The sequence below is a fragment of the Schistocerca gregaria genome, chromosome 4, assembly GCF_023897955.1.
Source record: "Schistocerca gregaria isolate iqSchGreg1 chromosome 4, iqSchGreg1.2, whole genome shotgun sequence".
NCBI lineage: Eukaryota > Metazoa > Arthropoda > Insecta > Orthoptera > Acrididae > Schistocerca > Schistocerca gregaria.
Genome location: NC_064923.1, coordinates 750,829,572 through 750,857,217, shown reverse-complemented (window position 1 = coordinate 750,857,217; position 27,646 = coordinate 750,829,572). Strand labels below are relative to the sequence as shown.

Below are 27,646 nucleotides of genomic sequence, written 5' to 3'. Positions count from 1 at the left end.
CTGTGCATGCCTGAGCATTGTCCTGCAAAATGATGGTCAGGTCCTGCAGAAAGTGTCATCACTTCTGTCTGTATGCTGTTCATTTTTGGAACACAACCTACGACCAGTTTCTTCTGGCAATAGATCACCCTGCTCGAACTGTCAACACGACTGTCACTGCTAAGAGTATCCTATGTTTTCCACATCACTGGCAATGCTGGTGACTACTTTGAAGGTCAGTAAGACTTCGAAACATGTATCTATCTTGTCTGAGCTGTAAATAAATAGTTGCCACTATTAAAGTTCCAACCTTCGTATTTATTACATCTAACTGGTTTCAACAGACTCGTTTGTCATCTTCATAAGCCTACAGATATATGTATATTATAAATCTTTAGCTCTTTGCTTCATATTTATGTGAAATATAAAAAGTTTAAATTACTTAGTACTGGTTTTGCAGATGTCAGTATCTTCCTCATACTAACATGATGCCATATATCCTGAAGTGTACACGTTGTACGCGATTATTGTTAACACAGATTGATAATATACAGTTACTCTGTCACATCATATTTACATCAACCTGTTGTGCTAGCAGCAACGAACGTATATAAAAGCATATATAAAAATATAACCAAAGTATATAAAGAACTTATATATAATTCATTAAAAAAAGTCATAGTTCTAATATACAAAAGGACTAAGCCAATTTTCATGTTGTATAAGAGACAGAATAGGGTCTGTTTTTAATGCAAATTGATCCTTCAACATTTCTCTTGAATTTAGGTAGGAAAGTGTGTATATTTCAAATTCTTCCAAATGGTTCTTTTTGTGGCCCTTTTCAACTACATGCAAAATTTACATGTTAAGCAAGGATGGCAGAGGAAGAGTGTGTTTCTCTATTTTGATATGTTCGGCAAAAGTTGACATATGAATTCTCGCCATCTTTCTCAAGAAAATGCTCACAAAATCGGATCTTAAATGCACTCCTTGTCTGTCCTATATAAATACTTTGACACACATTACGTTCTTTTTCTATACTCCAGATTTGAGAAAATTGTCAGTCACAGGTTTCCAATGTGTCCAAAGAGCAACTGGATGCATTATTGGTGGCAAAGAACACAGTGATGTCATATTTTTTAAATACATTATCTACGCAATATGGAATGTCACCTTGAAATGGGATTGTAGTGTATGTATTAACAGTGAAGGACATTTTTATTCTGTTGAGAGGAATTTATAGTCTTGTTGGTTTCGGTATTGTATAGTTTTTGTACAAGGTTTGCTTGAGACACTTTTGACGACTATGTACTTAAAGTTATTAAGTTTTGTAGCAATAGCAATTTTTATTCGTGTTTATGTGTGTTCTTTGCTGCTAGCACAACAACTTGACATACATAGATGTAATAGTTACTGTAAATTGTCAATCTGTGTATACCATAATCACATACAATAAGTAAATTTCTGGACATATGGTATTATGTCTCTATGAAGAAGATTTTGACATTTGCTAAATCAGTACTAAGTAAGTTTCTGTAATACACTTCTTATACTTCACTTAACTGTATAGCCAAGATATAAAGATTAATTTTGTAGGTTTCTGAAGATGACAAATTAATTTGTTGAAACTGGTAAGGAGTAATAAAAATGTATTTGCAACTGATGACTGAATTTTGTTATGGAAAAATTATTTGAAATGTACTGTATATGTTTATGGATGTTCATCTGCAAATAAAACCGAGTGACAATCAGTATTAAGCAGTAGATCATTTACGAAAAGGAACAGAATGTGACTTAATACTGAACCTTGGGGTAATCCTTGTGAAATGGTTATTCCATTCTAAAGCATGATTTCCTTTCTCTGATGTTATAACCACAATTTGCCTGTGGTTGGTTAGGTAGGACGTAAACCATTCTAATACCCATAATTACACATTTTTCTAAGTTGTTGTTTTATTTTATTTTGTGGTGGCAACCCTAGAAATTGGATCCTTTAAATGTGAATACTTGCCATCCATGTTTAGGCTGTGATTTGTGTTACCGTAAATTTAGAGAACCATCCCATGTCAGTTGCTTCTATGTTTTTTTTTTTTTTTTAGTGGTAAAACATGGTAATGCAAGATGTTGTTGTTGTTGTTGTTGTTGTTGTTGTTGTTGTGGTCTTCAGTCCTGAGACTGGTTTGATGCAGCTCTTCATGCTACTCTATCCTGAGCAAGCCTCTTCATCTCCCAGTACCCACTGCAACCTACATCCTTCTGAATCTGCATAGTGTAGTCATCTCTTGGTCTCCCTCTACGATTTTTACCCTCCACTCTGCCCTCCAATACTAAATTGTTGATACCTTGATGTCTCAGAACATGTCCCACCAACCGATCCCTTCTTCTAGTTAAGTTGTGCCACAAAATTCTCTTCTCCCCAATCCTATTCAATACCTCCTCATTAGTTATATGATCTACCCATCTAATCTTCAGCATTCTTCTGTAGCACCACATTTCGAAAGCTTCTATCCTCTTCTTGTCCAAACTATTTATCGTCAATGTTTCACTTCCATACATGGCTACGCTCCATACAAATACTTTCGGAAACGACTTCCTGACACTTAAATCAATACTCGATGTTAACAAATTTCTCTTCTTCAGAAACGCTTTCCTTGCCATTGCCAGTCTGCATTTTATATCCTCTCTACTTCGACCATCATTAGTTATTTTGCTCCCCAAATAGCAAAGCTCCTTTACTACTTTGAGTGCCTCATTTCCTAATCTAATTCCCTCAGCATCACCCGACTTAATTCGACTACATTCCATTATCCTCGTTTTGCTTTTGTTGATGTTCATCTTATATCCTCCTTTGAAGACACTATCCATTCCGTTCAGCTGCTCTTCCAGGTCCTCTGCTGTCTCTGACACAATTAATATGTCATCGGCGAAAATCAAAGTTTTTATTTCTTCTCCATTGATTTTAATACCTACTTCGAATTTTTCTTTTGTTTCCTTTACTGCTTGCTCAATATACAAATTGAATAGCATCAGGGAGAAGCTACAACCCTGTCTCACTCCCTTCCCAACCACTGCTTCCCTTTCATGCCCCTCGACTCTTATGACTGCCATCTGGTTTCTGTACAAATTGTAAATAGCCATTCGCTCCCTATATTTTACCCCTGCCACTTTCAGAATTAGAAAGAGAGTATTCCAGTCAACATTGTCAAAAGCTTTTTCTAAGTCTACAAAGGCTAGAAACGTAGGTTTGCCCTTCCTTAATCTAGCTTCTAAGATAAGTCGTAGGGTCAGTATTGCCTCACGTGTTCCAACATTTCTACGGAATCCAAACTGATCTTCCCCGAGGTCGGATTCTACCAGTTTTTCCATTCGTCTGTAAAGAATTCACATTAGTATTTTGCAGCTGTGACTTATTAAACTGACAGTTCGGTAATTTTCACATCTGTCAACACCTACATTCTTTGGGATTGGAATTATTATATTCTTCTTGAAGTCTGAGGGTATTTCGCCTGTCTCATACATCTTGCTCACCAGATGGTAGAGTTTTGTGAGGACTGGCTCTCCCAAGGCCGTCAGTAGATCTAATGGAATGTTGTCTACTCCTGGGGCCATGTTTCGACTCAGGTCTTTCAGTGCTCTGCCAAACTCTTCACACAATATTGTATCTCTCATTTCATCTTCATCTACATCCTTTTCCATTTCCACATATTGTCCTCAAGTACATCGCCCTTGTATAGACCCTCTATGTACTCCTTCCACCTTTCTTCTTTCCCCTCTTTGCTTAGAACTGGGTTTCCATCTTAGCTCTTGATATTCATACAAGTGATTCTCTTATCTCCAAAGGTCTCTTTAATTTTCCTGTAGGCAGTATCTATCTTACCCCTAGTGAGATAAGCCTCTATGTCCTTACATTTGTCCTCTAGCCATCCCTGCTTAGCCATTTTGCACTTCCTGTCGATCTCATTTTTGACACGTCTGTATTCCTTTTTGCCTGCTTCATTGACTGCATTTTTATATTTTCTCCTTTCATCAATTAAATTCAATATTTCTTTTGTTACCCAAGGATTTCTACTAGCCCTCGTCTTTTTACCTACTTGATCCTCTGCTGCCTTCACTACTTTGTCCCTCAAAGCTACCCATTCTTCTTCTACTGTATTTCTTTCCCCAATTCCTGTCAATTGCTCCCTTATGCTCTCCCTGAAACACTGTACAACCTCTGGTTTAGTCAGTTTATCCAGGTCCCATCTCCTTAAATTTCCACCTTTTAGCAATTTCTTCATTTTTAATTTACAGTTCATAGCCAATAGATTGTGGTCAGTCCACATCTGCCCCTGGAAATGTCTTACAATTTAAAACCTGGATCCTAAATCTCTGTCTTACCATTATATAATCTATCTCAAACCTGTCAGTATCTCCAGGCTTCTTCCATGTATACAGCCTTCTTTTATGATTCTTGAACCAAGTGTTACCTATGATTAAGTTGTGCTCTGTGGAAAATTCTACCAGGCGGCTTACTCTTTCATTTCTTTGCCCCAGTCCATATTCACCTACTACGTTTCCTTCTCTTCCTTTTCCTACTGTCAAGTTCAAGTCACCCATGACTATTAAATTTTCATCTCCCTTCACTATGTGAATAATTTCTTTTATTTGATCATACATTTCTTCATTTTCTTCGTCATCTGCAGAGCTAGTTGGCATATGAACTTGTTTTTCTGTAGTAGGTTTGGGCTTCGTATCTATCTTGGCCACAATAATGCGTTCACTATGCTGTTTGTAGTAGCTTACCTGCATTCCTATTTTCCTATTCATTATTAAACCTACTCCTGCATTACTCCTATTTGATTTTGTATTTACAAACCTGTAGTCACCTGACCAGAAGCCTTGTTCCTGCTGCCACCGAACTTCACTAATTCCCACTATATCTAAATTTAACCTATCCATTTCCCTGTTTAAATTTTCTAACCTACATGACCGATTAAGGGATCTGACATTCCACGCTCCTATCTGTAGAAAGCCAGTTTTCTTTCTCTTGATAACGACATCCTCTTGAGTAGTCCCCGCCCGGAGATCCGAATGGGGGACTATTTTACCTCCGGAATATTTTACCCAAGAAGACGCCATCATCATTTAATCATACAGTAAAGCTGCATGTCCTCGGGAAAAATTACGGCTGTAGTTTCCCCTTGCTTTCAGCCGTTCACAGTACCAGCACAACAAGGCCGTTTTGGTTAATGTTGCAAGGCCAGATCAGTCAATCATCCAGACTGTTGCCCCTGCAACTACTGAAAAGGCTGCTGCCCCTCTTCAGGAACCACACGTTTGTCTGGCCTCAACAGATACCCCTCTGTTGTGGTTGAACCTACGGTACGGCTATCTGTATCGCTGAGGCACGCAAGCCTCCCCACCAACGGCAAGATAGAGTAATAAAAGTTTGGCATTAATATGTGTGCTTTGCTTACTTAATCAGCAGTTGGAGTTTTTGCTTTACTCCCTTTGTCCTCATATTATTTTCTTGTTAGTTTGTGAAGCTCTGATCAAGAGTTTCAAAGGGGCTTTAGATGCCTGTGTAGATAGTGAATACTCAATGTATTATTTTTGTTGGTATTGTTAAAACTACATTTTACAGAAAAAAAATAAAATTTGGAAAACTCTCACACATTCTACACAAACAAAAGTTTGATCACTAATGCCAATAAAAAATTAAATAATAATAACAATATCAAAAAGGTTACACTTTTTCATTAGCCTCTCTCCTTTTGTTGGCAGCATCTGTGTCAGTGCTGGTACGCCTTCAGGTGGACACAGTGCAGTCGTATGGTCGCAGGCTACGGGAAAAGGAAAGGTGGGAAGAAGAAGCAGCAAGCTTTGCACTGTTGCAGCTTGTCAATGGCCTGAAAAGACTGCAGGCTCAGGGAATCGAGGAGGCGCCACTTTCACTGACCAACTTTGTCCTTTGCCGCTACGAGGACTGCCAGCAGGCTGATATGCACCCACACTTGTGTGCTCTGAGGGAACTGGGTGCTAGTACAGCTGAGGGTGGTGGTGGCACCGCTCCAAGAGGGTAAGTGCAACATAATTTCTGTGTAATATTGTGCCGCTACAGAAAAAAAAAATTATGGCTGTGTAGCATAAAGTTCTTTTCAAAATATGCTGAGGTGAACAACCTCACTGTAAGGAAATAAAATAATTTCTTTGTAAGATATTTAGAAAGTATGAGAAACTAGGACTAAAAATGGGCAGCATGTACTTGTGTGTAAACACGTGACATTAAACATCCTGTAAACTGACTTTTTTTATCATTATTTCATATGAGTGGTCCATGGAATACTTAGTGAGTTGGGGCAATGATTATGACATGAACTTCCCAATATAGGATTAATGCATCTCGAATACCAGCCAGGGCAATGTAAGTTGAATTCTCCATGATTTTCTGGAATTTCTTCAGATGAATACCAGGATGATTTCTTCTCCTTCACTTTTTTGCAGTTGAGCTAATGGTCCATCTCTTAAAACCTCAACATCGATGGAAATTTAGAACCTAACTTCCATTCTATGGAATATGTTTTTTCTTTTGTCATTGTTCTGTTGATGTGATAGATCCCAACAGGAACAAGAACATTCAAGGGACTGGAATGACTCGAGACATCTATTCAAAGGACACAAGCAAAGCAAAAGAAATCAAGTCTGTACCCTGCCTTGACAATAAATAATTATTATAGTTCTCAATGCTCCAGCAAAATGTAATTTAATAAATTAGAAAAAAACAACTACTTTGAGAGAAAAAAAGCTGCTGCCTCCTCAGTCGCTATATCTTCTGTTGGTAGTTCAACATTAGAGGAGGAGCTGACCGAGTTTTGGGGCACCTCCTTACCCTTGAGGAGGGAGACTGCAACTAAAAGGCAGAAGAATCGGCAATGATCAGTGTTATGAGTATGTAGATGGTAGTGAAAACCACTACATTAAAGACATAATGTGTGTCCACATGAGATGTTGTCTGTTACTGAAAAAGTCTCATCATGACTCTCCATTGGCATAACATTTTGGATCAGACCCACATTTGGATCTCCAGGAGGGGATTGCCAAGGGAGAGGTAGCCATGAGAAGAAGATTGAATAAGCAACTAAAAGGAACTTTCTATTAGTTGGAGCAGAGCATCTCAGGAGTGCAAGTTGGGAAGCTAGAAAATCAGATAAGAGAAATGCAGAGGGTTAACTTAAATATAATGAGGGTAAGCGAAGTGAAATGGATAGAAGAAAAGGATTTCTGGTCAGACAAATGTTAGGTAATATCAACATTAGCAGATTAGGATGTAACAAGAGTAGGATACATTGTGAATAGGTTAGTAGGGCAGAGAGAATAGTTCAGTGATAGGATTGTTTTCAGCAGAATAGACCACTAGCTGATGCCAAAAAGAATAGTTCAGACACACAGATGTCACAAGGTGAAGATGAAGAGGTAGAGGTAGAGGAAGTGTTTGAAGATAATTTATGGGTAATTATGTGAATGATAATAATGGCGGGTTGAAACACTGTAGTATGTGAAGGAAATACTCTTCAAAAATCACAAGAGACAGAGGTATACATGGAAAATGCAGGAGACATGGGTAGATTCCAGTTGGATTACATTGTGGTTAGACAGATTCGGAAATCGTGTATTAGACTGTAAAGCACATGCAGAAGCAGATATAGACTTCGATCAAAATTTAGTAATTGTGAAGAGCAGACTGAACTTTAACAAAACTGCCAAGAAGATGGTAACCAATATCGCAGTAGCCAGTTCGATGGAAGAGGGATCGACATTTCTAAGAACATCAATCACGTTGGACAGACAATCACAAGTACAAGGAAGGTCATTGTGAAGAAACCTTGGGTAGCAGAAGAAATACTGAAACTGATTGACAAAAGAAGGAAGTACAAAAATGGCAAGGGAAAGAGAGAAATACAGCACTACAGATGAATGAAATAAATAGAAATTGCAGGGAAGTCAAGGCAAAATAGCTTCAGCAGAAATATGAGGAAGCTAGGAAGGCAGTAGGCATTGGAAGAACTGGTTCAGCATATAGAGAAGTCAAAATAACCTTTAGCGAAATTAAAAGCAAGAGATCAACATTTAGAGTACAATGGGAATTTCACTATTAAATGCAGGTGAGAGAGCTGATATGTAAAAAGAGTACACATAAGACCTTAAATTGGGGGGGGGGGGGGAGGGGGAGGGGAAGGGGGAGGTGATTTGTCCAAGAAGTAATGAAAATTGATATTGAAGATAGGAGATCCAATATTAGTCAGATAAAAAATTAAGATCTGCAGTCTCCTGTCCTCAACTCTCTGTGTGCATAACCTCCCCATCCGTCCCCCCAGTCCCCTCTCTCTGTACATCTTCTCTCCCTTCCACCTCCCTCCCTCCCTCCCTCCCTCCCTCCCTCCCTCCCTCCCTCCCTCCCTCCCTCCCTCCCTCCCTCCCTCCCTCCCTCCCTCCCTCCCTCCCTCCCTCTCTGTCTAGATGGCTTTGTGTAGAATCTGGAGTCTGAAGACATTCTATCAGACTGTCAGAAAGTATCATTTACACAATTCTGAAGATAATAAGGGCAGGTAAGTGCGAGAACTGTCTCACAACCGGCTTAACAACTCGTGCACCAAGTTGCTAACAAGATAGTATACAGAAGAATGGAAAAGAAAATTCAGGACTTGTTATATGACAATCAGTTTGGCTTTCAGAAAGATAAAGGTGCCAGAGAGGCAGTTCTGATACTATACTTCATAATGGAAGCAAGAAATAACAAGAATCAATACACATTCATGGGATTTGTTAACCTAGGAAAAAAATGCTGATGTAAAATTTTGAGAAAAATAGGAGTAAGCTTAGGGAAAGGAGGGAAAGAGTGGAAGATCAAGAAAGAAGTGCTGGGATTGAAAAGGTGTAAGACAGGGATGCACTCTTTTGTCCCTACTGTTATGTATGCCAAAGAAATAATTATGGAAATAAAATTCCAGAGTGGGGTTAAAATTCAGGGTGAAATGATATCGGTGATAAATTTGTGCTGAAATTGCAATCCTCAGTGAAAGTGAAGAATAATTACAGGATCTGATGAATGGCATGAACAGTGTAATGAGTGCAGAACATGGATTGAGATAAAACGGAAGAAATGTGAAGGTAATGAGATTAGTAATAAACTTAAAATCAAAATTGTTAATAACAAAGTAGATAAAATTAAGAAATTTTGATGCCTTGGAAGCAAAATAACACATGATGAATAAAGCAAGGAGCAAATAAAAAGCAGACTATCATAGGCAAAAAGGGTATCCTGCCCAAAGAAGCCTAATAGTATGAAACACTGGCCTTAACTGGAAGAACGAATTTCTGAGATTGTACATTTAAAGCTCAGCACTATACAGTAGTGAATTGTGAACCAGAAAAGAAGAAAACCTCATTGAAATGTGTTGCTGTAGAAGGATATTGAAAATTAGGTGAACTGATAAGATCCAGAATAAGGAGGTTCTCTGCAGAATCACTGAAGAAAGGTACATATGGAGAATAATGACAAAAGAAGGGACAATATCATAGCATGTGTTAAGACATGAGGTCAACAATTTGGTGGTGCTAGAGGAAACTGTAGAGTATAAAAACAGTTGGTGAAAGCTGATTTGGAATATATCCAACGTATAATTGAGGACATAAGGTGCAAGTGCTATTCCGAGATGAGGAGACAGGTGAGGAAAAGAATTCATGGCATGTCACATCAAACAAGTTGGAAGACTGATCACAATAAAGTTTCAAAGAAAACAGGTACCTACGTCTGTAAGAGCAGAGACCTGTTTACAATACACTACTGTGAGTGGTGCAGCTTTACAATAAAGACAACTAATTGTTTTGTAACTAATAATAATTGTAAATCTTTGCATGTAAATAATGAGGTAATATGTATAGGGATTTTTTTTGGAAATAGTATTGGTTTCCTGGGAGTTTGTTGAATGTAGAAAGAATGAGTTTTTCACTCTGCAGCAGTGTGCGCTGATATGAAACTTCCTGGCAGATTAAAACTGTGTGCTGGACCGAGACTCGAACTCGGGACCTTTGCCTTTGTTTGAATATAATATGGTACTGCCAAAATAACTTTTAATAACTCTGTACCTAATAATAATTGAATTTATTGCTGATAACTGAGGTATTTACTACCCCCAGGAGGGGGTGAGGGTGCAGATAGTAATAGAGGGGGTGCTGGCTTTCATTGAAATATTTACATATATTTCATATTGTGTAAGAAAATACATCTGGAGAACAAATATTGTTAGTGTTGGATTCTCAAATTCCATGAACCAAGCTAGCCCATCGTTGATTTCCTGTCATATCTCACAAGAACTGAGCAGTACATCCTGTAAGCTGGGATTATGAGAAAAGTTGCAAGTTGTATTTCATTACATAGCCCATGTCACCAAAGATCCACAGGATTAGCAACTTACTAGACATTTAACAATCATTAACGACAATAATATGCTTTGCAATGCTTCCACCACTTCTTTGCAACTCTGGGTAAAAGAATAGATTTTTAATAAAAACCATTTTGACAGTCCACTCGATTTCAGGCAGGCTTCCAGAGTCAGCTGAAGGAAGTGAATTAGCTATGAGTTTAATTCTAGTTAATTAGATTTAAAATAAACTGAAACATGTTCTGCACTTCGGATGCATAAGTGGCTGATTTGCAATGGTGATAAGAGATCCCATGCATGTAGTTCTAATAAGGAAAAAGGTTCGAATTTAATCAAAGGTCATTCTTCTTTCGCATTTTCTTCTGTTCCTGTTAACAACGTTAGTTCTAAATGCAAATCCAACATCCATAATATCAAGTTGATTTTCTTACATTAGGTTTTACCAGCATCCTTTTGAATGATGATGATCACAATGTGTTCTTGTTTGGAGATTTAGTTAACGATAGCTTGAAGTGTATAAAACTAAAGAAACACTTTCAGACAAAACAGACTATGAAGGTAAACCCATTGAATTTTTTAAGTGGTGTGATGAACACCTAAAATGAAATGTAAGATTTTATTAAAAAAATAAAGCTTTAAGTTCCTAAGAAAGTCGTAATATAGTAGCATCGTTAGAGGTAATCTACTTAATTGCAAAATTCACATACCATACATTTCTCACAGTGGTATTAATCAAGATGAAACTGCAGATGGAAGGGGCTCTGTGAATTGCTGTTTCAAAGATCCAATGAAGACTGAGTCTGCTTTCTTCAAAAAGCCAAGCGCGCACAAATTCCAAAAGTGTTCTGAATTTTGAACCATGTACATTTTTACCCTTACTTATTTGCTTTTTGAATGATCAAATTGAATATAACAATTTTTAATTTGGCATTAAAATGGTGAATATTGTAGCATTTGTACATCGTGAGATTTCAAATATTAAAATTCCCTAATTGAATTAAAAGCACTACAGATGAAAATTGTTAAATTCTAACTAACTAATGAATTTGTGAACTAATCTGTAAAAATTTTTTAGTGAAATACACATATTTGCTCAATTTCAGTAACTGCACTTGTAGCCATTGTTATTTATAAACTAGATGTAGTTTCATCTTGCATCATCTTTGAATAACATAAATTTATGATGATTATTATTACTGTCATTGTAACTGATAGTTGCAATAATAGCTATTGTGGGCCCTGTTTGTGCCAAGTATGGGAAGTGCTGATGAAGGAAAGCAAAATGGGCTGGGGAGCAGTCAAAATAATTTGTTAGAGAAAGGGGGCACAATGGAAAAGTTTGAGAACCTCTGCAGTACAGTATGTCAAAGTGGATAGCATGCTTAATTAATAGCATGTATCATTCAACATATTGTCATAGATGTTTTAATGTGATTTACATTGTATGTGTGATATTCTCTTACAATTTTAAATTAAAACTACAACCTCAGCAACATCAGTCAACATATAAAATAAAAATTTGTGTGTGTGTAATTATCAGTGTGATGCATCACTTGAACATTGTGGCATTAATCAAATTGTAAAACCATAAAGATTTTTTACATATTTTGAAATGGTTCCTATTTCAAAACTTCTTTGAAACCTCATATTTCATGATTTCTCAGGTCGTTGTGTCGGTGCGCTCTAGTTGGGCTGCGCCACCTGCACCCAGCAGCCATTGCTACACAGAGAACATCATTGTTAACGGATCTTCTGACCCGTGGGCAGGCAGCTTCCTTATCACAGGTAGTTTAAATAGCATATTGATATAAACTAATGAGAAATTTATTTAGTAAAATGTGAAGTTATCAGAAAAGGAATTATTAGGGATTGGGTTAACAGTATTACGTAAACTCAAATGTTACAGAAAACATCAAATAATTTAGTACAGTATTATATATTTCACCAGTGTTTATAATTAAGACTTCCAAATACAAACTTCTCCAGTAATGTGTGAATGAGGGATATATATAATCAGACCTTCTTGCCGTTATACAGGGTGGTTGTAATTAAACTTGTGCCAGTGTAGATGGAAAGCTATTTACTGTATGGGCATCCAACTTATAGGACTGATATTCAGATTGTGTGCTGCACAATTATCGTTGTTACTAGCATCAGGCTCCAGTACTGGTATGGCGATGTAGGGTTGAAATGCAGGTGTTGGTGTGAATTAACAGTTGCAGTCAGTCAACATGGATCTGGACAAGGTGATGAGGGCTTTATTCATAAAGCTGTTTTATCAAAACAGCAACACTGCTGCTGATCTCTACAAGTATCAGCGTGTTAAAGGAATAAAGAGGTCCTCTTTTTGCACTGATATGGAAGTTCAAATTAACAGGTAATTTGGGAATTGTGCCTGGGAGAGGCCAGTGGATATTTGCACCACAAATCGTTGAAGCTACTGCTGCCAAAGGCGAGAATTCTATTATGCAATGTGCGATCTTCAAGCAGTGCACAACCTGTGCCACAGCAGCATGAACATTCCATGGTACACTGTTTGAAAGTTGCTGTGAACAATTGTGAAATGGTACCCATGGTATTGTGGATGCAAATGGTCATCACCTTGTGGTCATAACAATGAGCAACATTTGTAACCTGGAATGTAAGCATGGTACACAGTGGGCAAATGTTACCCTCTCGTGTGGAAATTACAATGTGGTTATTTCTCTGCAGGTATTTCCACAAAGTTTCATTGACCTACGATGGCTCGTTTTTCGTGGGGGCCCTCTCAAATAGTGTAACTATAATCGTCAGTTACTACATTGGATATAAATTTTCAGGGAATAAATAATAGCAGTTGAAAAATAATCTAACCATTTCATTTGTGATGAAAAGACGTTCATTGGGGACTGCATAGTAATAGCTACTTTTACACTATCATGGACATGCAAAATACATATGAAAAATCCAGGCTGCTATAATGACAGAATTATGAAAAGGGTAGATTGCCACTCACCATGTAGAGATAAGTAGCAGATGCACAGGCACTGTTTCTCTGAACATAAAGTGACCACTGGTATAGAATTTTCAAGTGTTACAGGATTTAGGTTAGCATTTCACTTTTGTAAAGCAGATATGGGGAAAGGAGGAGTTGCCATATTGATCAGGAACTGCCATAAATTTGAGAACATAGACATTCATAAATTTTGCCTAGAACAGCATATGGAAGCATGTACAACAGAAGCAGAATTCCATTGAAAATAATACTTCATAATATTAAGTGTATGTTGAGCAACTGTAGGTAACTTAAATGTGTTCGTAAACCACTGTGCAGCTGTACTGGCCCATTTAACAAACAAAAATAAAGAAATAGTGGTTTATGGTGACTTCAGTGTAGATTCAAGACTCTCCCAATAAGAACTTGAGTTAGTGACACTATCATTCGACTTCATTCCCACTGTATAAAGTTCCCAACTAGGGTAGCAAATTGCTCACAAACAGCCATTGATAATACCTTTATAGAAAAGTTCAGTGAACAAAATTATATTACAAAACAAATAGTCAATGGTGCCTCAGACATGCAGTTCCTTCTGTTAAATGTTAATACTGAATGGGATATAAAATCTGTTAAATCTGAACTCTAGGGTAATCAATAAGCCAAAAATTGATTATTTTAGGACACTTCTCCGAGAGATTCACTGGAGTGATGTTTAGTGCTCATGGCGTGAATGAAAAGTATAACACTTTTGCTAATAGAGTGCTTACCTTATTTGAACACTGTTTTCCCCCAAAACTAACCAAGGTTAGAGCAAAGTCTACAAAGAAGCCAGGGATTTCTCAAGAAATAGAGGCATCTTGTAAAACAAAAAGAAAACTGTATCTGTCAATCTGAAACAGTTCTGATGTTGATGCTGTAGCACATTACAAGAAATATTGCAAAATATTAAAGACTGTAATATGCACATCAAAGCAAATATATTACAAGGAAAAGATAGTCATATCAGATAACAAAATAACGACAATATGGGATATAGTGAAGAAGGAGACCAGTAGAATAAGACGTGAAGAGGGGCAAATAGCATTAAGAGTAAATGAAACATTGGTGACAGATGTGTATAGTGTTGCAGAACTTTTTAACAAACATTTTATAACTCTTACTGAGAAGATGGGGTTGTCCGGTTTTGTAGATTCTGCCATGGGATACCTCAGACCAGACATTTCAAGTAATTTCCATAATCTGAATGTGTCCCTCACTACCCCAAGAGAAGTAATGTCAATCATAAAATCTTTAAAATCAAGAACATGTAGTGGGTATGATGAAATATCAACAAAGTTAATTGAAGAATGTGTTTCTGAGTTAAGTAACATATTACGCTATGTGTGTAACCAGTCGTTTTAGTGGAATATTTCCTGGATGGTTGAAATATGGTGAAGTTAACCCACTGTTTAACAATGAAGGTAAAGAAATAGTGTCAAATTTCATCCAATTTCACTTTTGCCAGCAATCTCGAAAATCTTAGAAAAGGTAATGTACAATTGGCTTTATAACCATCTTATCACAAATAACGTACTATTAAAGTCGCAGTTTGGACTTCTAAAGGGTTCTGATATTGAGAAGCCTATCTAAACTTGCAGTGAAAATGTAGTTAATTCATTAGACCAAAAATTGCAGGCAACTGGTATATTTTGTGAACCAACAAAGGCATTTGACTGTGTAAATCACAATACCCATTTAAGTAAATTAAAATATAATGGTGTAACAGGAAATGCTGCACAATGGTTCCAATCTTATATCTTATATATGAAAATTAATTACTGGTTCCTAGCCAATTCTTTGTCACTAAACTTTGAAAAAACACACTAAATGCAGTTCAGAACTTGTAAGGGGTTTCCCACAAGTATATGCCTAACATACGACGATAAGCAGATAGAAGTAGTGGACAGTGTTAAATTCTTGGGATTACAGCTTGATAATAAATTCAACTGGGAGGAGCACACCACAGAACTGCTGAAGCATCTAAACAAATCTCCATTTGCAATGCGAATTCTGTCAGACATAGAGGATATAAAAATGAAAAAGCTGGCATACTATGCTTACTTTCACTCAATAATGTCATATGGGATTATTTCTTGGGGTTATTCATCAAGCCAAGTTAAAGTTTTCCGGGCACAAAAAATGTGTAGTAAGAGTTATATGTGCTGTGAAATCAAGAATATCCTGCAGAGGCCTGTTTAGGGAACTAGGGATACTAACTATTGCTTCCCAATATATTTATTCTTAATGAAATTTGTCATTAAAAATATATAACCTCTTCAAATCAACAGCTCAGTTCGTGGAATCAATTCTAGAAATAAGAATAATCTCCACAAGCATTAGTAATTGCGAAAGCGTTACGGAGATGATAGATAAACTCCAGTGGAAGACTCTGCAGGAGAGACGCTCAGTAGCTCGGTACGGGCTTTTGTTAAAGTTTCGAGAACATACCTTCACCGAAGAGTCAAGCAGTATATTGCTCCCTCCTACGTATATCTCGCGAAGAGACCATGAGGATAAAATCAGAGAGATTAGAGCCCACACAGAAGCATACCGACAATCCTTCTTTCCACGTACAGTACGAGACTGGAATAGAAGGGAGAACCGATAGAGGTACTCAGGGTACCCTCCGCCACACACCGTCAGGTGGCTTGCGGAGTGTGGATGTAGATGTAGATGTAGAAAGTCACTTACCCTTGTACAAAAAGGTGTGCATTATTCAGGAATGCACATTTTCAATAACTTGTCAGCAGCCTTAAAAAGCTTAACAACCAATGAAATTTCATCTTTAAATTTATTGGTGGCCAACTCCTTCTATTCCATTGAGGAATTTCTCAGTAAAACCAACTGGTGTGTGTGTGTGTGTGTGTGTGTGTGTGTGTGTGTGTGTGTGTGTGTGTGTGTGTGTGTGTGTGTAAAGTACAGTATAACTTCTGCACCATTTCAGTGCAGTAATGTGTTCTTTGTAATTAAGTATTGTAATAGTTCTATTATATATTCCTTACCTTATAAATGAAAACATTTTTTTAAATTTTAAATTCAGTGCATTATTGCGATCTTAATAAATGAGTGTTCTAAAATTATCCTTTCATATAGTCTTCATTAAAAAAAAAAAAGAAACTGTCATGTATTATTGTTTTTCTGACATGTTCCACATTCTGGAGGACCTCCTCACTACGGATCAATTGGAAAGAAAGTAAATCTAATCTTTTATATATATATATATATATATATATATATATATAAGACAGCTAAACGTGAGCTTCAGCCAAAAGGCCTTCTTCGAAAGTATACCCCCCACCCCGCGCGCGCTCACACACACACACACACACACACACACACACACACATATATATGCAAGTGCAGCTCAGTGGGTAGAGACAGTGGTCATGTGTGTGCCTGCATGAAAAGAATGTGTGGTTTGCCTACTTTCGAAGAAGACCTTTTGTCTGAAAGCTCACATGTTTAGCAGTCTTTTAGTTGTGCCTGTCCTTTCCATACTGTCAAAAATACATTTTAAATTAACAAAGGAAAACATGTTTGTAAGATAGAGCATTATCTCAGAAATTCAATGTAATTGTAATATTATCCATTATTATTTGAAAATAAAATAAATATACTTTGTGAATACTACTGTTTGAACGTACTAAGAGGTCTGTTCAAAAAATTCTGGAACTTCGTGAGCAAAATTTTTCTACGCTTACTTTTTACATATAGTGCATGGTTTCTATCGAAATACTCTCCTCCATAATTGTGTGTAGGTACATTATCATGACGCAAGAGCCATGAATTGTCTCGCCACGTTTCTTCATATTTCCTCACAGGCATCACAGTATGTCGCGATAATACCATTGATTAACAGTTTGTCCCTGTGGCATGAATTCGTGATTAACTAATCCTTCAAAGTCAAAGAAAAGTATCACCTTGGCTTTAACTCATCACCAGTTATGATTCTCTTAAGCAACATCTCATTCTCATTTGTTCACTCCAGAAGCTCTTCACAGATTGTGAGGTGAAGGTCTTTCTGGTCTTGACTCATGGTAGCGGGACGAACTTGTGGCATCCTGATGCATTCCAAGATGTGTTAAGATTTGATGGCATGATCCAGCTGAAATGTTACATTCTTGTGCCATCTGTTGGACAGTCACTCTTTGATTGACATGCACAATTTCGTTGACACTCCTGACATGAATGTCATCGGTAGATGTTGAAGGGTGTCCTGAATGAGGGTCATCTTTAACTTCCATCCAGCGATTTTTATACCATGTGGATCATCCGCAACACCGAGTACGGCTTAAGTACTCGTCAGCGTAAGCTTCTGCATCATTTAGTTTGTGTCTGTAAAGGTTTTCTTAAGTTTCATGCAAAATTTAATGCAATCTCATTGCTCCTCTAACTATGCCATCTTGAAATTCACACACTGTGCGACACAATGTTCTACTCAATGCAGCACTGAATAATAACTAACCGACATACAACAATGAAACTTCTGGCAGTCACACATTAAGCACAGACGTGTGTAGGGATGCCAACAGCATTTCACTCCAATGAAATTATGAATCTTCGGGAATTTTTTGAACAGACCTTGTATTGCTGATTTTATCAAAGTACTGTGTTCACTGTTGTATTATGAGGATGGTTACATCAGTATTTTTCAGTAATAATCTTTTGACATATAGCAAAACAAATTAGTTACTTCTGTAATCTCACAATTCAAACAAATGAATGAGAGACTTTAATTGTTTATGCTTGTGGAGCATCACTGTAGTAATAAGACCATGTTATCTTCTATGTGGAGACATTCATCTTAATGTTAATTATAAAATTAAATTCCATTTCCTTTTAACCAAACATTTGTTTCGCATTAGAACTGTACGTGGTGTAATTGCAACAGTGACCGTACATTTAAGATCTCTAATCCGTAAGTCAACATAAAACTGAAACAAGGCTTGGAAAGTCGTGTGACACTAAAGTTACTCGTCTATGAATAGTGGAGAAGTACTTGCAAGCAGCTTGAGATAACAAAGTTGTTCTAACCTCTAACAGATGGCTTATGAATGCACTTTCTGGTGTTCAGCCAAAATGATACTTCATCCAAGCCTTATAGATAGATAGATAAATAAAATGACAAAGAAATCTCAAAACAATTTTATATCCATGTGCAACATGCTTTATTGTTATACAACACTGACACAGGTTAACCAAACATTCTAATCAATATATTAAAAACAAAGATTCCAAGACTTACCAAGCTGGAAAGCGCCGGTAGATAGGCACAATAAATAAAACACACAAACACACACACACAAAATTTCTAGCTTTCGCAGCCGACGGTTGCTTCTTCAGGAAAGAGGGAAGGAGAGGGAAAGACGAAAGGATGTGGGTTTTAAGGGAGAGGGTACGGAGTCATTCCAATCCCGGGAGCGGAAAGACTTCCCTTCGACTGACATCTCTGCCCGAACTCTTTGCCTTTACAAATGTCTGCTTGTGTCTGTGTGTGTGCGAGTGTACACCTGTTCTTTTTTCCCCCCTAAGGGAAGTCTTTCCGCTCCCGGGATTGGAATGACTCCGTACCCTCTATTTTATTTAAAACATGCTAATCAGGTAGAGAGAAATGGATATTAGGAGTTTTTAATCATGTGTACAAATGCTAATCTTGATAAATATCCCCAATATTGAATAATGTATTAACTAGAATAAAACATAAAAAAAAAACTGAGTACTGGGATGATTTCTTGAATTATTCCATGTCTGGAGCTTCCCATTACAATTGTTTTGCTTGATAGCTCAGATTAAAATGTTATCTGTGAGAAAATAAATAACAAACCAAAATACAGTGTTTTATTTTTGCACAGGCAAAATCTGTTCTCGAACTATGGTTATGGGGACCTGCAGATGCTGCACTTACTGGTTCGAGAGTGGAACGTGAACAAGCTCTGCAGCGGTGGCTTGACCTGGAACGGGCAACAGCGTTACATGAGCTGGCTCTTGTTCCCACTCGACCTCATCATCATCTTACAGCTTTTGAAGAAAGCAGGTTACTCTTCTTGGTCACAACAAGTGCGGAGATTTTAGCTGACGCATCATTCCTCCTAGATGGTACGAGCACCATTGCTAGCGATGCGTGATGGTGAACTGTCTGACATGACCTGATGACTGAAAGACTTTTAGAAAGTTTGATGACTCTCTTTACTATCAGCATATTCTCATGTTGATTTATTTTGTTATGATTCATTTACACATGAAGTTGGACCATCATGTCTTTTCGCAGTTGTCACTTGTGAGCTGTTTCTGATGTAAGATATTAGAAAAGACAAAGAAAGGAAGAGATTGCTGCTGATAGTTACAATATGTGATCTGTTAAATTCTTGTGAATATGTGTGACATAGTGGTTAAGGACTTTGAGGTGACTTCCTTGAATCTCAATTAATGTTTTATGAGTGGCACTGGGCCTATCTTTGCCCAGTTTATTTAAATGTGCATATGATGTAATTACTGTTTTTACATATTGACACTTCCAAGGGGGGAAAAATTGAATACTCACAAACACAAAAAGGTATATAGCCATCCCATTTGTTGTCTTTACCCTGTGCTACCATTTCTTAATGAGACATTTTAAGTGGACCCATGTTGTTTTAGATACCTCTTTGTCATGTTAGTGCAGCATACCTGCATTCCTCAAAGAGGCCTTATGCACAATGAGTCCTGTTTACAAACTTGGAAGTGTAGTTTCATTGTTACATGTGACATGTTGATTTTATAACAAAAGAGATATCTGTAAAGATTTTCAGTTTACCAATTTTGGAAACTAAGGTTTTACAGTCGTCGCATTTTCTCAAAACATCTGCTGTGAAAGCTGCGGGAAACAAGCTATTTTTTCCAATTTTTCACCTCATCTTAACAAAACATGACTTTGATCATAGATTTTGTTGAAAGAAATGCTCAGGTTTTTATGTACATTTTTGCTGTATTTTTGCTGTTCTAGTGTTTTATGTTAATTGTTACATCTGTGTGTGTACCTGATCAGACATTGTTGTGCCTTCATGCAAAATTCATGGTTCATGGATCACAGAAGACAATGGTAATGAGAAGTTTAGAAACATACTGCATACAGGACAATAATGGTTTTTTTTTATATGAAATGTACAATGGTGGAGTTGAATTCATCTTCATGCAATCCAAAAACTTGACTTTAAATGCCAAGTGCCATTTAACTTTGTATAATCTCTATGTAAAAACTAATATTGTGTGACATGTAAAATATGTTTGTGTAAAAAATGCAGAAGTGTATGTTTTATAACATCTTGACATTTAAAAAAATAAAAATCTGAAACCTCAGTTACGAATTCAGTTTGACTGTCTTTGTTATATTTCTGTATTTCAAATATACCTATGTTTTTGTAATGCTTTCCCTACTAGTTGTTGTTGTCTTCAGTCCTGAGACTGGTTTGATGCAGCTCTCCATGCTACTCTGTCCTGCACAAGCTTCATCTCCCAGTACTTATTGCAACCTACATCATTCTGAATCTGCTTAGTGTATTCATATCTTGGTCTCCCTCTACGATTTTTACCCTCCACGCTGCCCTCCAATGCTAAATTTGTGATCCCTTGATGTCTCAGAACATGTCCTACCAACCGATCCCTTCTTCTTGTCAACTTGTGCCACAAACTCCTCTTCTCCCCAATTCAATTCAATACCTCCTCAATAGTTATGTGATCTACTCATCTCTCTACTAGGGATTTGTAAAATAGTAACATTTAACATTTACCCTCTGTGAAATGAGTCAACGACAATGGACGTTAAACTAATTGTAGGACTGACGTGAAGCAGATACTTGTAGCACACAGGAGCAGTCTGTTGTATGAGCATCTATAGCTTGACACATTTCACATACAAAGAGTTAGGAGTTTTCTCAATAGATAGGATGCATGGAAAATAATATATCAATTGGTACACGTTAGGAGAAAATTTAATTTAGTAAAACACGTGTTAACAAGTTGCAAACATTTCTTGATAACTTGTTGGAATATATACAGTAAAAAAAAATTGCAATTTGAGCCAGATGACTCGTTGGGTCAGATACGTATTCAGCAGCCCAGTCCGTAATCCAGATAAGCTCACATTGATGAAAATACGGGTGCCAGCTGTTCTCACGGGTAGCGTTAAATGCATTTGCTGGGGCTTACACTTACAAGCATCAACACAAGCCGAGTGCTTCTGCCACCAACAAGCCAGCATGGCAGATGCTTACAAATGTGCGTGTCCACAGGCGTAATATTCAGTCTAGTTTTGCAGCTGTGAGCAACGTGCTTGTACAAGCAACGAAACTTCAGCGAACAAGTGTTTGTGCCTGCAGTTATGTTTCCTTGTGCTTAGTTGCCTGTGATATATATTGTATGAAATTGCGGCTTATCAACTGTCACTGTGACCTTGTAGCACTAAAAAAGAGTAGGAAGAATTAAAAATTCACTGGAAATGAGTTACTGAATGTATTAGAAGACAATGGTTTTGAGATCATAAATAAGGGATCAAAGGAAGATTGCAGGAATGACAATAATACAAAAAGTTGCCATAGCGATGATGGTGTGGGATCAGAACTTCCAAATATTTTCATGACAATGAAAATCGGTAGGTTTGGAGGAGAATGGTTATGAAATGGATGACGATCAAGCTTCCTACAGGCAGAAGCTAATAAATCAAGTGAGACTTGGAATAATAAACAGCATGACATGCATTATAGTCCATATTCAAAACATGGAAATTCATCCTACGAGCAAAATGGTGATGGGTTTAGAATGAGATTTTCACTCTGCAGTGGAGTGTGCGCTGATATGAAACTTCCTGGCAGATTAAAACTCTGTGCCAGACCGAGACTCGAATGCGAGACCTTTGATTTTCGCGGGCAAGTGCTCTACCAGCAGAGCTACCCAAGCACGACTCACGGCCCGTCCTCACAGCTTTACTTCTGCCAGTACCTTTTCTCCTACATTCCAAACTTTACAGAAACTCTCCTGCGAACCCTGCAGAACTAGCACTCCTAGGTTGTGGCTAAGCCATGTCTCCCCAATATCCTTTCTTTCAGGAGTGCTAGTTCTGAAGGGTTCACAGGAGAGCTTCTGTAGAGTTTGGAAGGTAGGAGACGAGGTACTGGCAGAAGTAAAGCTGTGAGGACGGGCCGTGAGGTGTGCTTGGGTAGCTCCAGTGGTAGAGCACTTGCCCGCGAAAGGCAAAGGTCCCGAGTTCGAGTCTCGCTCAGGCACACAGTTTTAATCTGCCAGGAAGTTGTGCTAATGGATTTTCTTAGGCTGCGCCGGCCACTGAGGCCAAGCGGTTCTAGGCACTTCAGTCTGGAACTGCGCTGCTGTTACGGTCACAGGTTCGAATCCTGTCTCGGGCACAGATGTGTGTGATGTCCGTAGGTTAGTTAGGTTTAAGTAGTTCTAAGTCTAGGGGACTGATGACCTCAGATATTAAGTCATATAGTGCTTAGAGCCATTTGAACCATTTTTTCTTAGACTGCTACTAACATATCACATTTTTCAGTTTGTGAAAAATGATAGATTGCTAATCACCATATAGAGGAGATGTTGAGACACAGGCAGGCACAACAAAAAGTGTGCTATAGATGTAAGACTTCAGCCAAAGGCCTTGTTCTAACCTACTCTCACTCTCACTCTCACTCTCACTCTCACTCTCACTCTCACTCTCACTCTCACTCTCTCTCTCTCTCTCACTCTCACTCTCACTCTCTCTCTCTCTCTCTCACTCTCTCTCTCTCTCTCTCTCTCTCTCTCTCTCTCTCTCTCTCTCACACACACACACACACACACACACACACACACACACACACACACACAACGTGAACAGCAATCTATCCTTTTCATAATACTGTTGTTATTTCGTCCTGGCTTTTCCATTGTTTGATACTTCAGTTTGTAGTTGATGAAACAAATAATGCTGTAAATATAGGTGATTTTGCTGAACAGGAACAAACTGGAGGAAACATTCTCTGGAAGGATAAGGAGCGGAAAAAGTCTTACAGCTGGGAATGCATTCTGAGGCCATTGATGTAAAAGATGTCGAATGCTAGAATATGCCCCGACATCGGGGAGGTAGCCCACAAGGATTGGGTAAGCCAGACGACTCTGTGAAAAATCCTCTGCGATAACTTCTAGTACCTGTATCGTTTACAATGTTTGGAGGCCATATTACCTACAGACTTGCCTCTTCAGTGGCTTTTTTATTACTGGTTCATTACACAGGCCATCATATTGGTGAGATATCTCTCATCCATCCTATATGGAAGTAGTAGAAGTGGTCCACAACACTACTGTCCTATATCCTCGACACTTTGACATTCCTGAGCAACAGTCATACAATATTTTTAAGGGAACACACCGCCATTTGACTGTCTTGTTGTTTATTTAAGTACAACCCAGGTTTTGGCCTTTTACGCCATTTTCAAGTGTTTGATTTTGTGTTAAAGACATAAAATCAAATAAAAGGCCGAAACCTTGGTTGAACTTAAATAAACAATAAAACAGCCAAATGGCAGTGCGTATCTTTACATACTTGACACTGTTTTGTTGTAGAATCTGAGAACATATTCTGAGCTCAAACTTAATGGGATATCTTGAATAGAATGACCTCCTCCATGCCATCCAGCATGGATTCCAAAAATATCGATTGTGTGAAACCCAACGTGAACTTTTCTCACATGACATATTGAAAGCTTTGGGCCAAGCCAGTCATGTAGATGCAGTATTTCTTGATTTTTGAAAAAGCATTTGACCCAGTACCACACCTGTGCTTACTGTCAAAAGTTCAATCGTATGCGATACCAAGTGAAATAAGTGACTGGACTGAGGATGGTTTGGTAGGGGGGGGGGATGCAACATGTTATGTCGGATGAAGAGTCATCGGCAGCTGCTACTTCAGGTGTGCTCGAGAAAGTGTGTTTGGGCCCTTGCTGTTCATGTTGTGTATTAATGATCTTGAAGACAATACTACCCTCAAACCTTTTGCAAATGATGCAGTTATGTATAATAAAGTACTGTCTGAAAGAAGCTTCAGAAATACCCAGTTAGATCTTGATAAGATTTCAAAGTGGTAGAAAGACAAGCAACTTCCTTTAAATGTTCAGAAATGTAAAATTGTGCACTTAAAAGAAATAGTATCGTCTGACAATAAATCAATGAGTCACAGTTGGAATCAACCAAGTCATACAGATTCCTGAGAGTAACACTTTGTAGGGATATGAAATGGAATGAGTACATAGGCTGAAATGTGGGTAAGGCAGGTGGTAGACTTTGTAAGTATAAGCAGCCTACAAGGAAGATTGCTTACAAATCACTCATGTGGCCCATTCTAGAATATTTCTCAAGTGGGTGGACGGGGGATATTGAATGTACGCAAAGAAGGGCAACACGAATGGTCACAGGTTTGTTTGATTCAGGGGACAGTGTTACAGAGATGCTGAAGAAACTGAACTCGCAGACTCTTGAAGACAAACGAAAACTAATCCAAGAAAGTCTAGTAACAAAGTTCCAAGAACCAGCTTCAAATGACAACTAGGAATATATTGCAAACCCCCTCACACACAGAGGCAGTCAATCATTCTTCCTGCACTCCGTGTGTGAATGGAACGAGAAGAGACCCTAATAACTGGTACAATGGAAGTACAACGCACTTCACATTGGTTTGCAGGATATAAATGTAGATATAGATACACAGGTAAGGCTATTGTTTCAGTGGTTGGTATCATGAACCTTCATGACACCTACTTGTGGGCCATGGAGAATCCCTATGATATGGTGACAGTGAAAAATGAGCACCAGTCCAACCTGGGTGTGGACAAGGATTATTGGCGACTGTCTCGAGGGACAACAACACTCACAAAGAAGTAATACCTGCCCTTCCTTTGTGTGATCCTGTCTCCCCTGCTGTAAGATATGTCTTTGGTGGCATAAAGGGCACCATAGCTACAGCATGATGGTGCTCCATACTTACTTTACATGTGGCAAGGGCCTTATTGACCATACTCCTGCTCTGAGTCTCTTCCACTTCTGCCTGTCCAATGCGCTGTTTGTGCAGTTGCTGTTGCTGTTCATCCTAGTTGTGTCCTCCCAAATGTTAGCCTACCATCTGATTCTGAGTCTCCCTCTTCCACTTGTTCCATCTATTGTTCTGCTGAATGCCATTCTAGGTAGTCTGTTCTCTGTCATTCTTGCTATATGGCCTGCCCAATTCAACCTTCTCCTCTTGAGCACTTTGACGATGTTACGGTGTTTGTACAGCCCCCTTAATTCTTCATTTCTTCTTATTCTCCATTCCACGTTATTTTCGCTGTATACAGCTCCAAAAATTTTCCTTAGTATTTCTCTTTCGAATATTAACAGTTTTTTTTAAAATCTTTCTTTCTAAATATTAATGTTTCACACCCATATAACATCACATGTATAATGGTCGATTGATATAAGCGGATTTTGAAGTTATTGCTAAGTGATCTTTTTCTTAGAATTTTGATGAAATTAAAGTGTCTTGTTTGCTTTTGATAAACGGGCATCTATTTCTATATCTGTTCTTTTGTTATTACTAAAAAGACTTCCTAGTTACTTGAAGCAGTCAACAGTCTTGAAACTGAATCCGTCTACAGTCAGAGGTGCATCTTTTCTGGTTTTCTTGCTTATGGGCAGGTATTCTGTCTTTTCTTCATTAACATGTAATCCTGTTTTCTCAGCAATTTTTTAGTAATTTTGCTCCATAGCTGCCAAATATTATGGATTTTCTGTTATTGTTGTAGATTTGTCACTACAGATTTATCGTCTTAATCACGGATTTATGGAGAGGTACTAAAAAATTATGGAAATAGACATGATTGATTTCATGTTAAAAAAAAATCAGAAAAGATACTGTTTGCTTTTCGCCAATCATATGCTACTAAAATGTTTTATAGATTATAATGATTTCTTTGCAGAGTGTGTAGTAAACTTGTGCAGGAATGATTCTGACATACAGGTCTAGCACGACAGCCATCCAGTGGTGGAACTAAGAAAATTGGCAGACACATCATCCGCACACGGAAGTTGTATCCACCTATAAATCTTTGCTTGTGTACCAGGTGGTGATAATATGCGCGTGTGTCCGGAACATAGTTACATGATATTCACATAAGAGAACAAAAATTACGTAATGAATAATAGCAATTACTTAAGAAATAGGAACCCTGAGAGCTCTCTGAAATATTTAATTCAAATGAGGTGACTGCAAAAAATGCAGTCAGTCTCCTTTGAGTTATGCATGGTATTTTCAGTGACAAGGGTATTTCTGTCAAGTGAGCATGTGCGGAAACACACCGGGACTATACCACATGCATTGTGTTTAGACCGCTGATATTTTTGGTAATTGTTACATTGTGTTCGCTGGTAATATTCATCCATTTAGTATTCAAAAATACTATGTTAAGTGCTAAGGAAAGTTTTAGTTGTTTGCAAAAATGCAAGGAATTTGACGTTTTTTCTTGTTAATTCAGCAACTGGTAATAGTGTCCCTAAAGAAAAGCTTGACAACTATGATAATGCAAAATTAAACAGTTTGAAAGATATCCTGAGTGAAAGTGAAACAAATGGTGTACCAAATTCAGACAGTAATATTGTGGAAAACAAAAAATGTAAAACTGGACAGAAACTTCAGAAATAGTATAGTAAAGAAAGGTCATGTTTGGTAAAATCAAATAAATCAGGCCAGCATGTGTCTTGTACAGTGTGTTCACAAGACATTTCTATAAAGCGAGTTGGTCTTGATGATTGCCATTGTCGTGTTCTGTCTAAAGTACATGTAGACCTAACAAACCTTAAGTCTTTAGATGCATCATTAGGAATGCAACCTGATGAGGAAGACTGTCACCAATGCTGAAATGCTTTTTAGTTCATTTATTGTTGAACACGGCCTGCCAGTTTCTTGTGCAGATCATATTTCACAGCCATTGAAAAAAAGGTTTCATGATTCTCAGATTGCTAAGAAATACAGTTGTGGAAGAACTAAAGCAACTGCAATTATGAATTCTTTGTCATCTGGAACACAGAATGATGTAGTAGAACACTTAAAAGGAAACCCCTTTTCTCTTGCAACTGATCGTAGCACAGGCATTAAAGGCATGAAACTATATCCATTACCTAGTTTGACATTAAACAGGTAAAGATGTGCACCAACATACTATCCTTGCTGGACTCA

General features: G+C 37.8%; 1 protein-coding gene across 4 annotated transcripts in view; it reads left to right on the top strand.

The window, feature by feature from the left end:
• Nucleotides 1-20,763, top strand: part of LOC126365893 (uncharacterized) — a 468,728-nt gene extending 447,965 nt beyond the window's left edge. For all 4 annotated transcript variants that reach the window (XM_050008611.1, XM_050008609.1, XM_050008610.1 and 1 more), the window contains 3 exons: nt 5,743-6,037; nt 12,065-12,185; nt 19,269-20,763. In XM_050008611.1, coding sequence (XP_049864568.1) covers nt 5,743-6,037; nt 12,065-12,185; nt 19,269-19,541 — 689 coding nt within the window. In that variant the 3' untranslated portion in view covers nt 19,542-20,763. The remainder of the gene's footprint in view (nt 1-5,742; nt 6,038-12,064; nt 12,186-19,268) is intronic.
• The last annotated feature ends 6,883 nt before the right edge of the window (nt 20,764-27,646 follow it).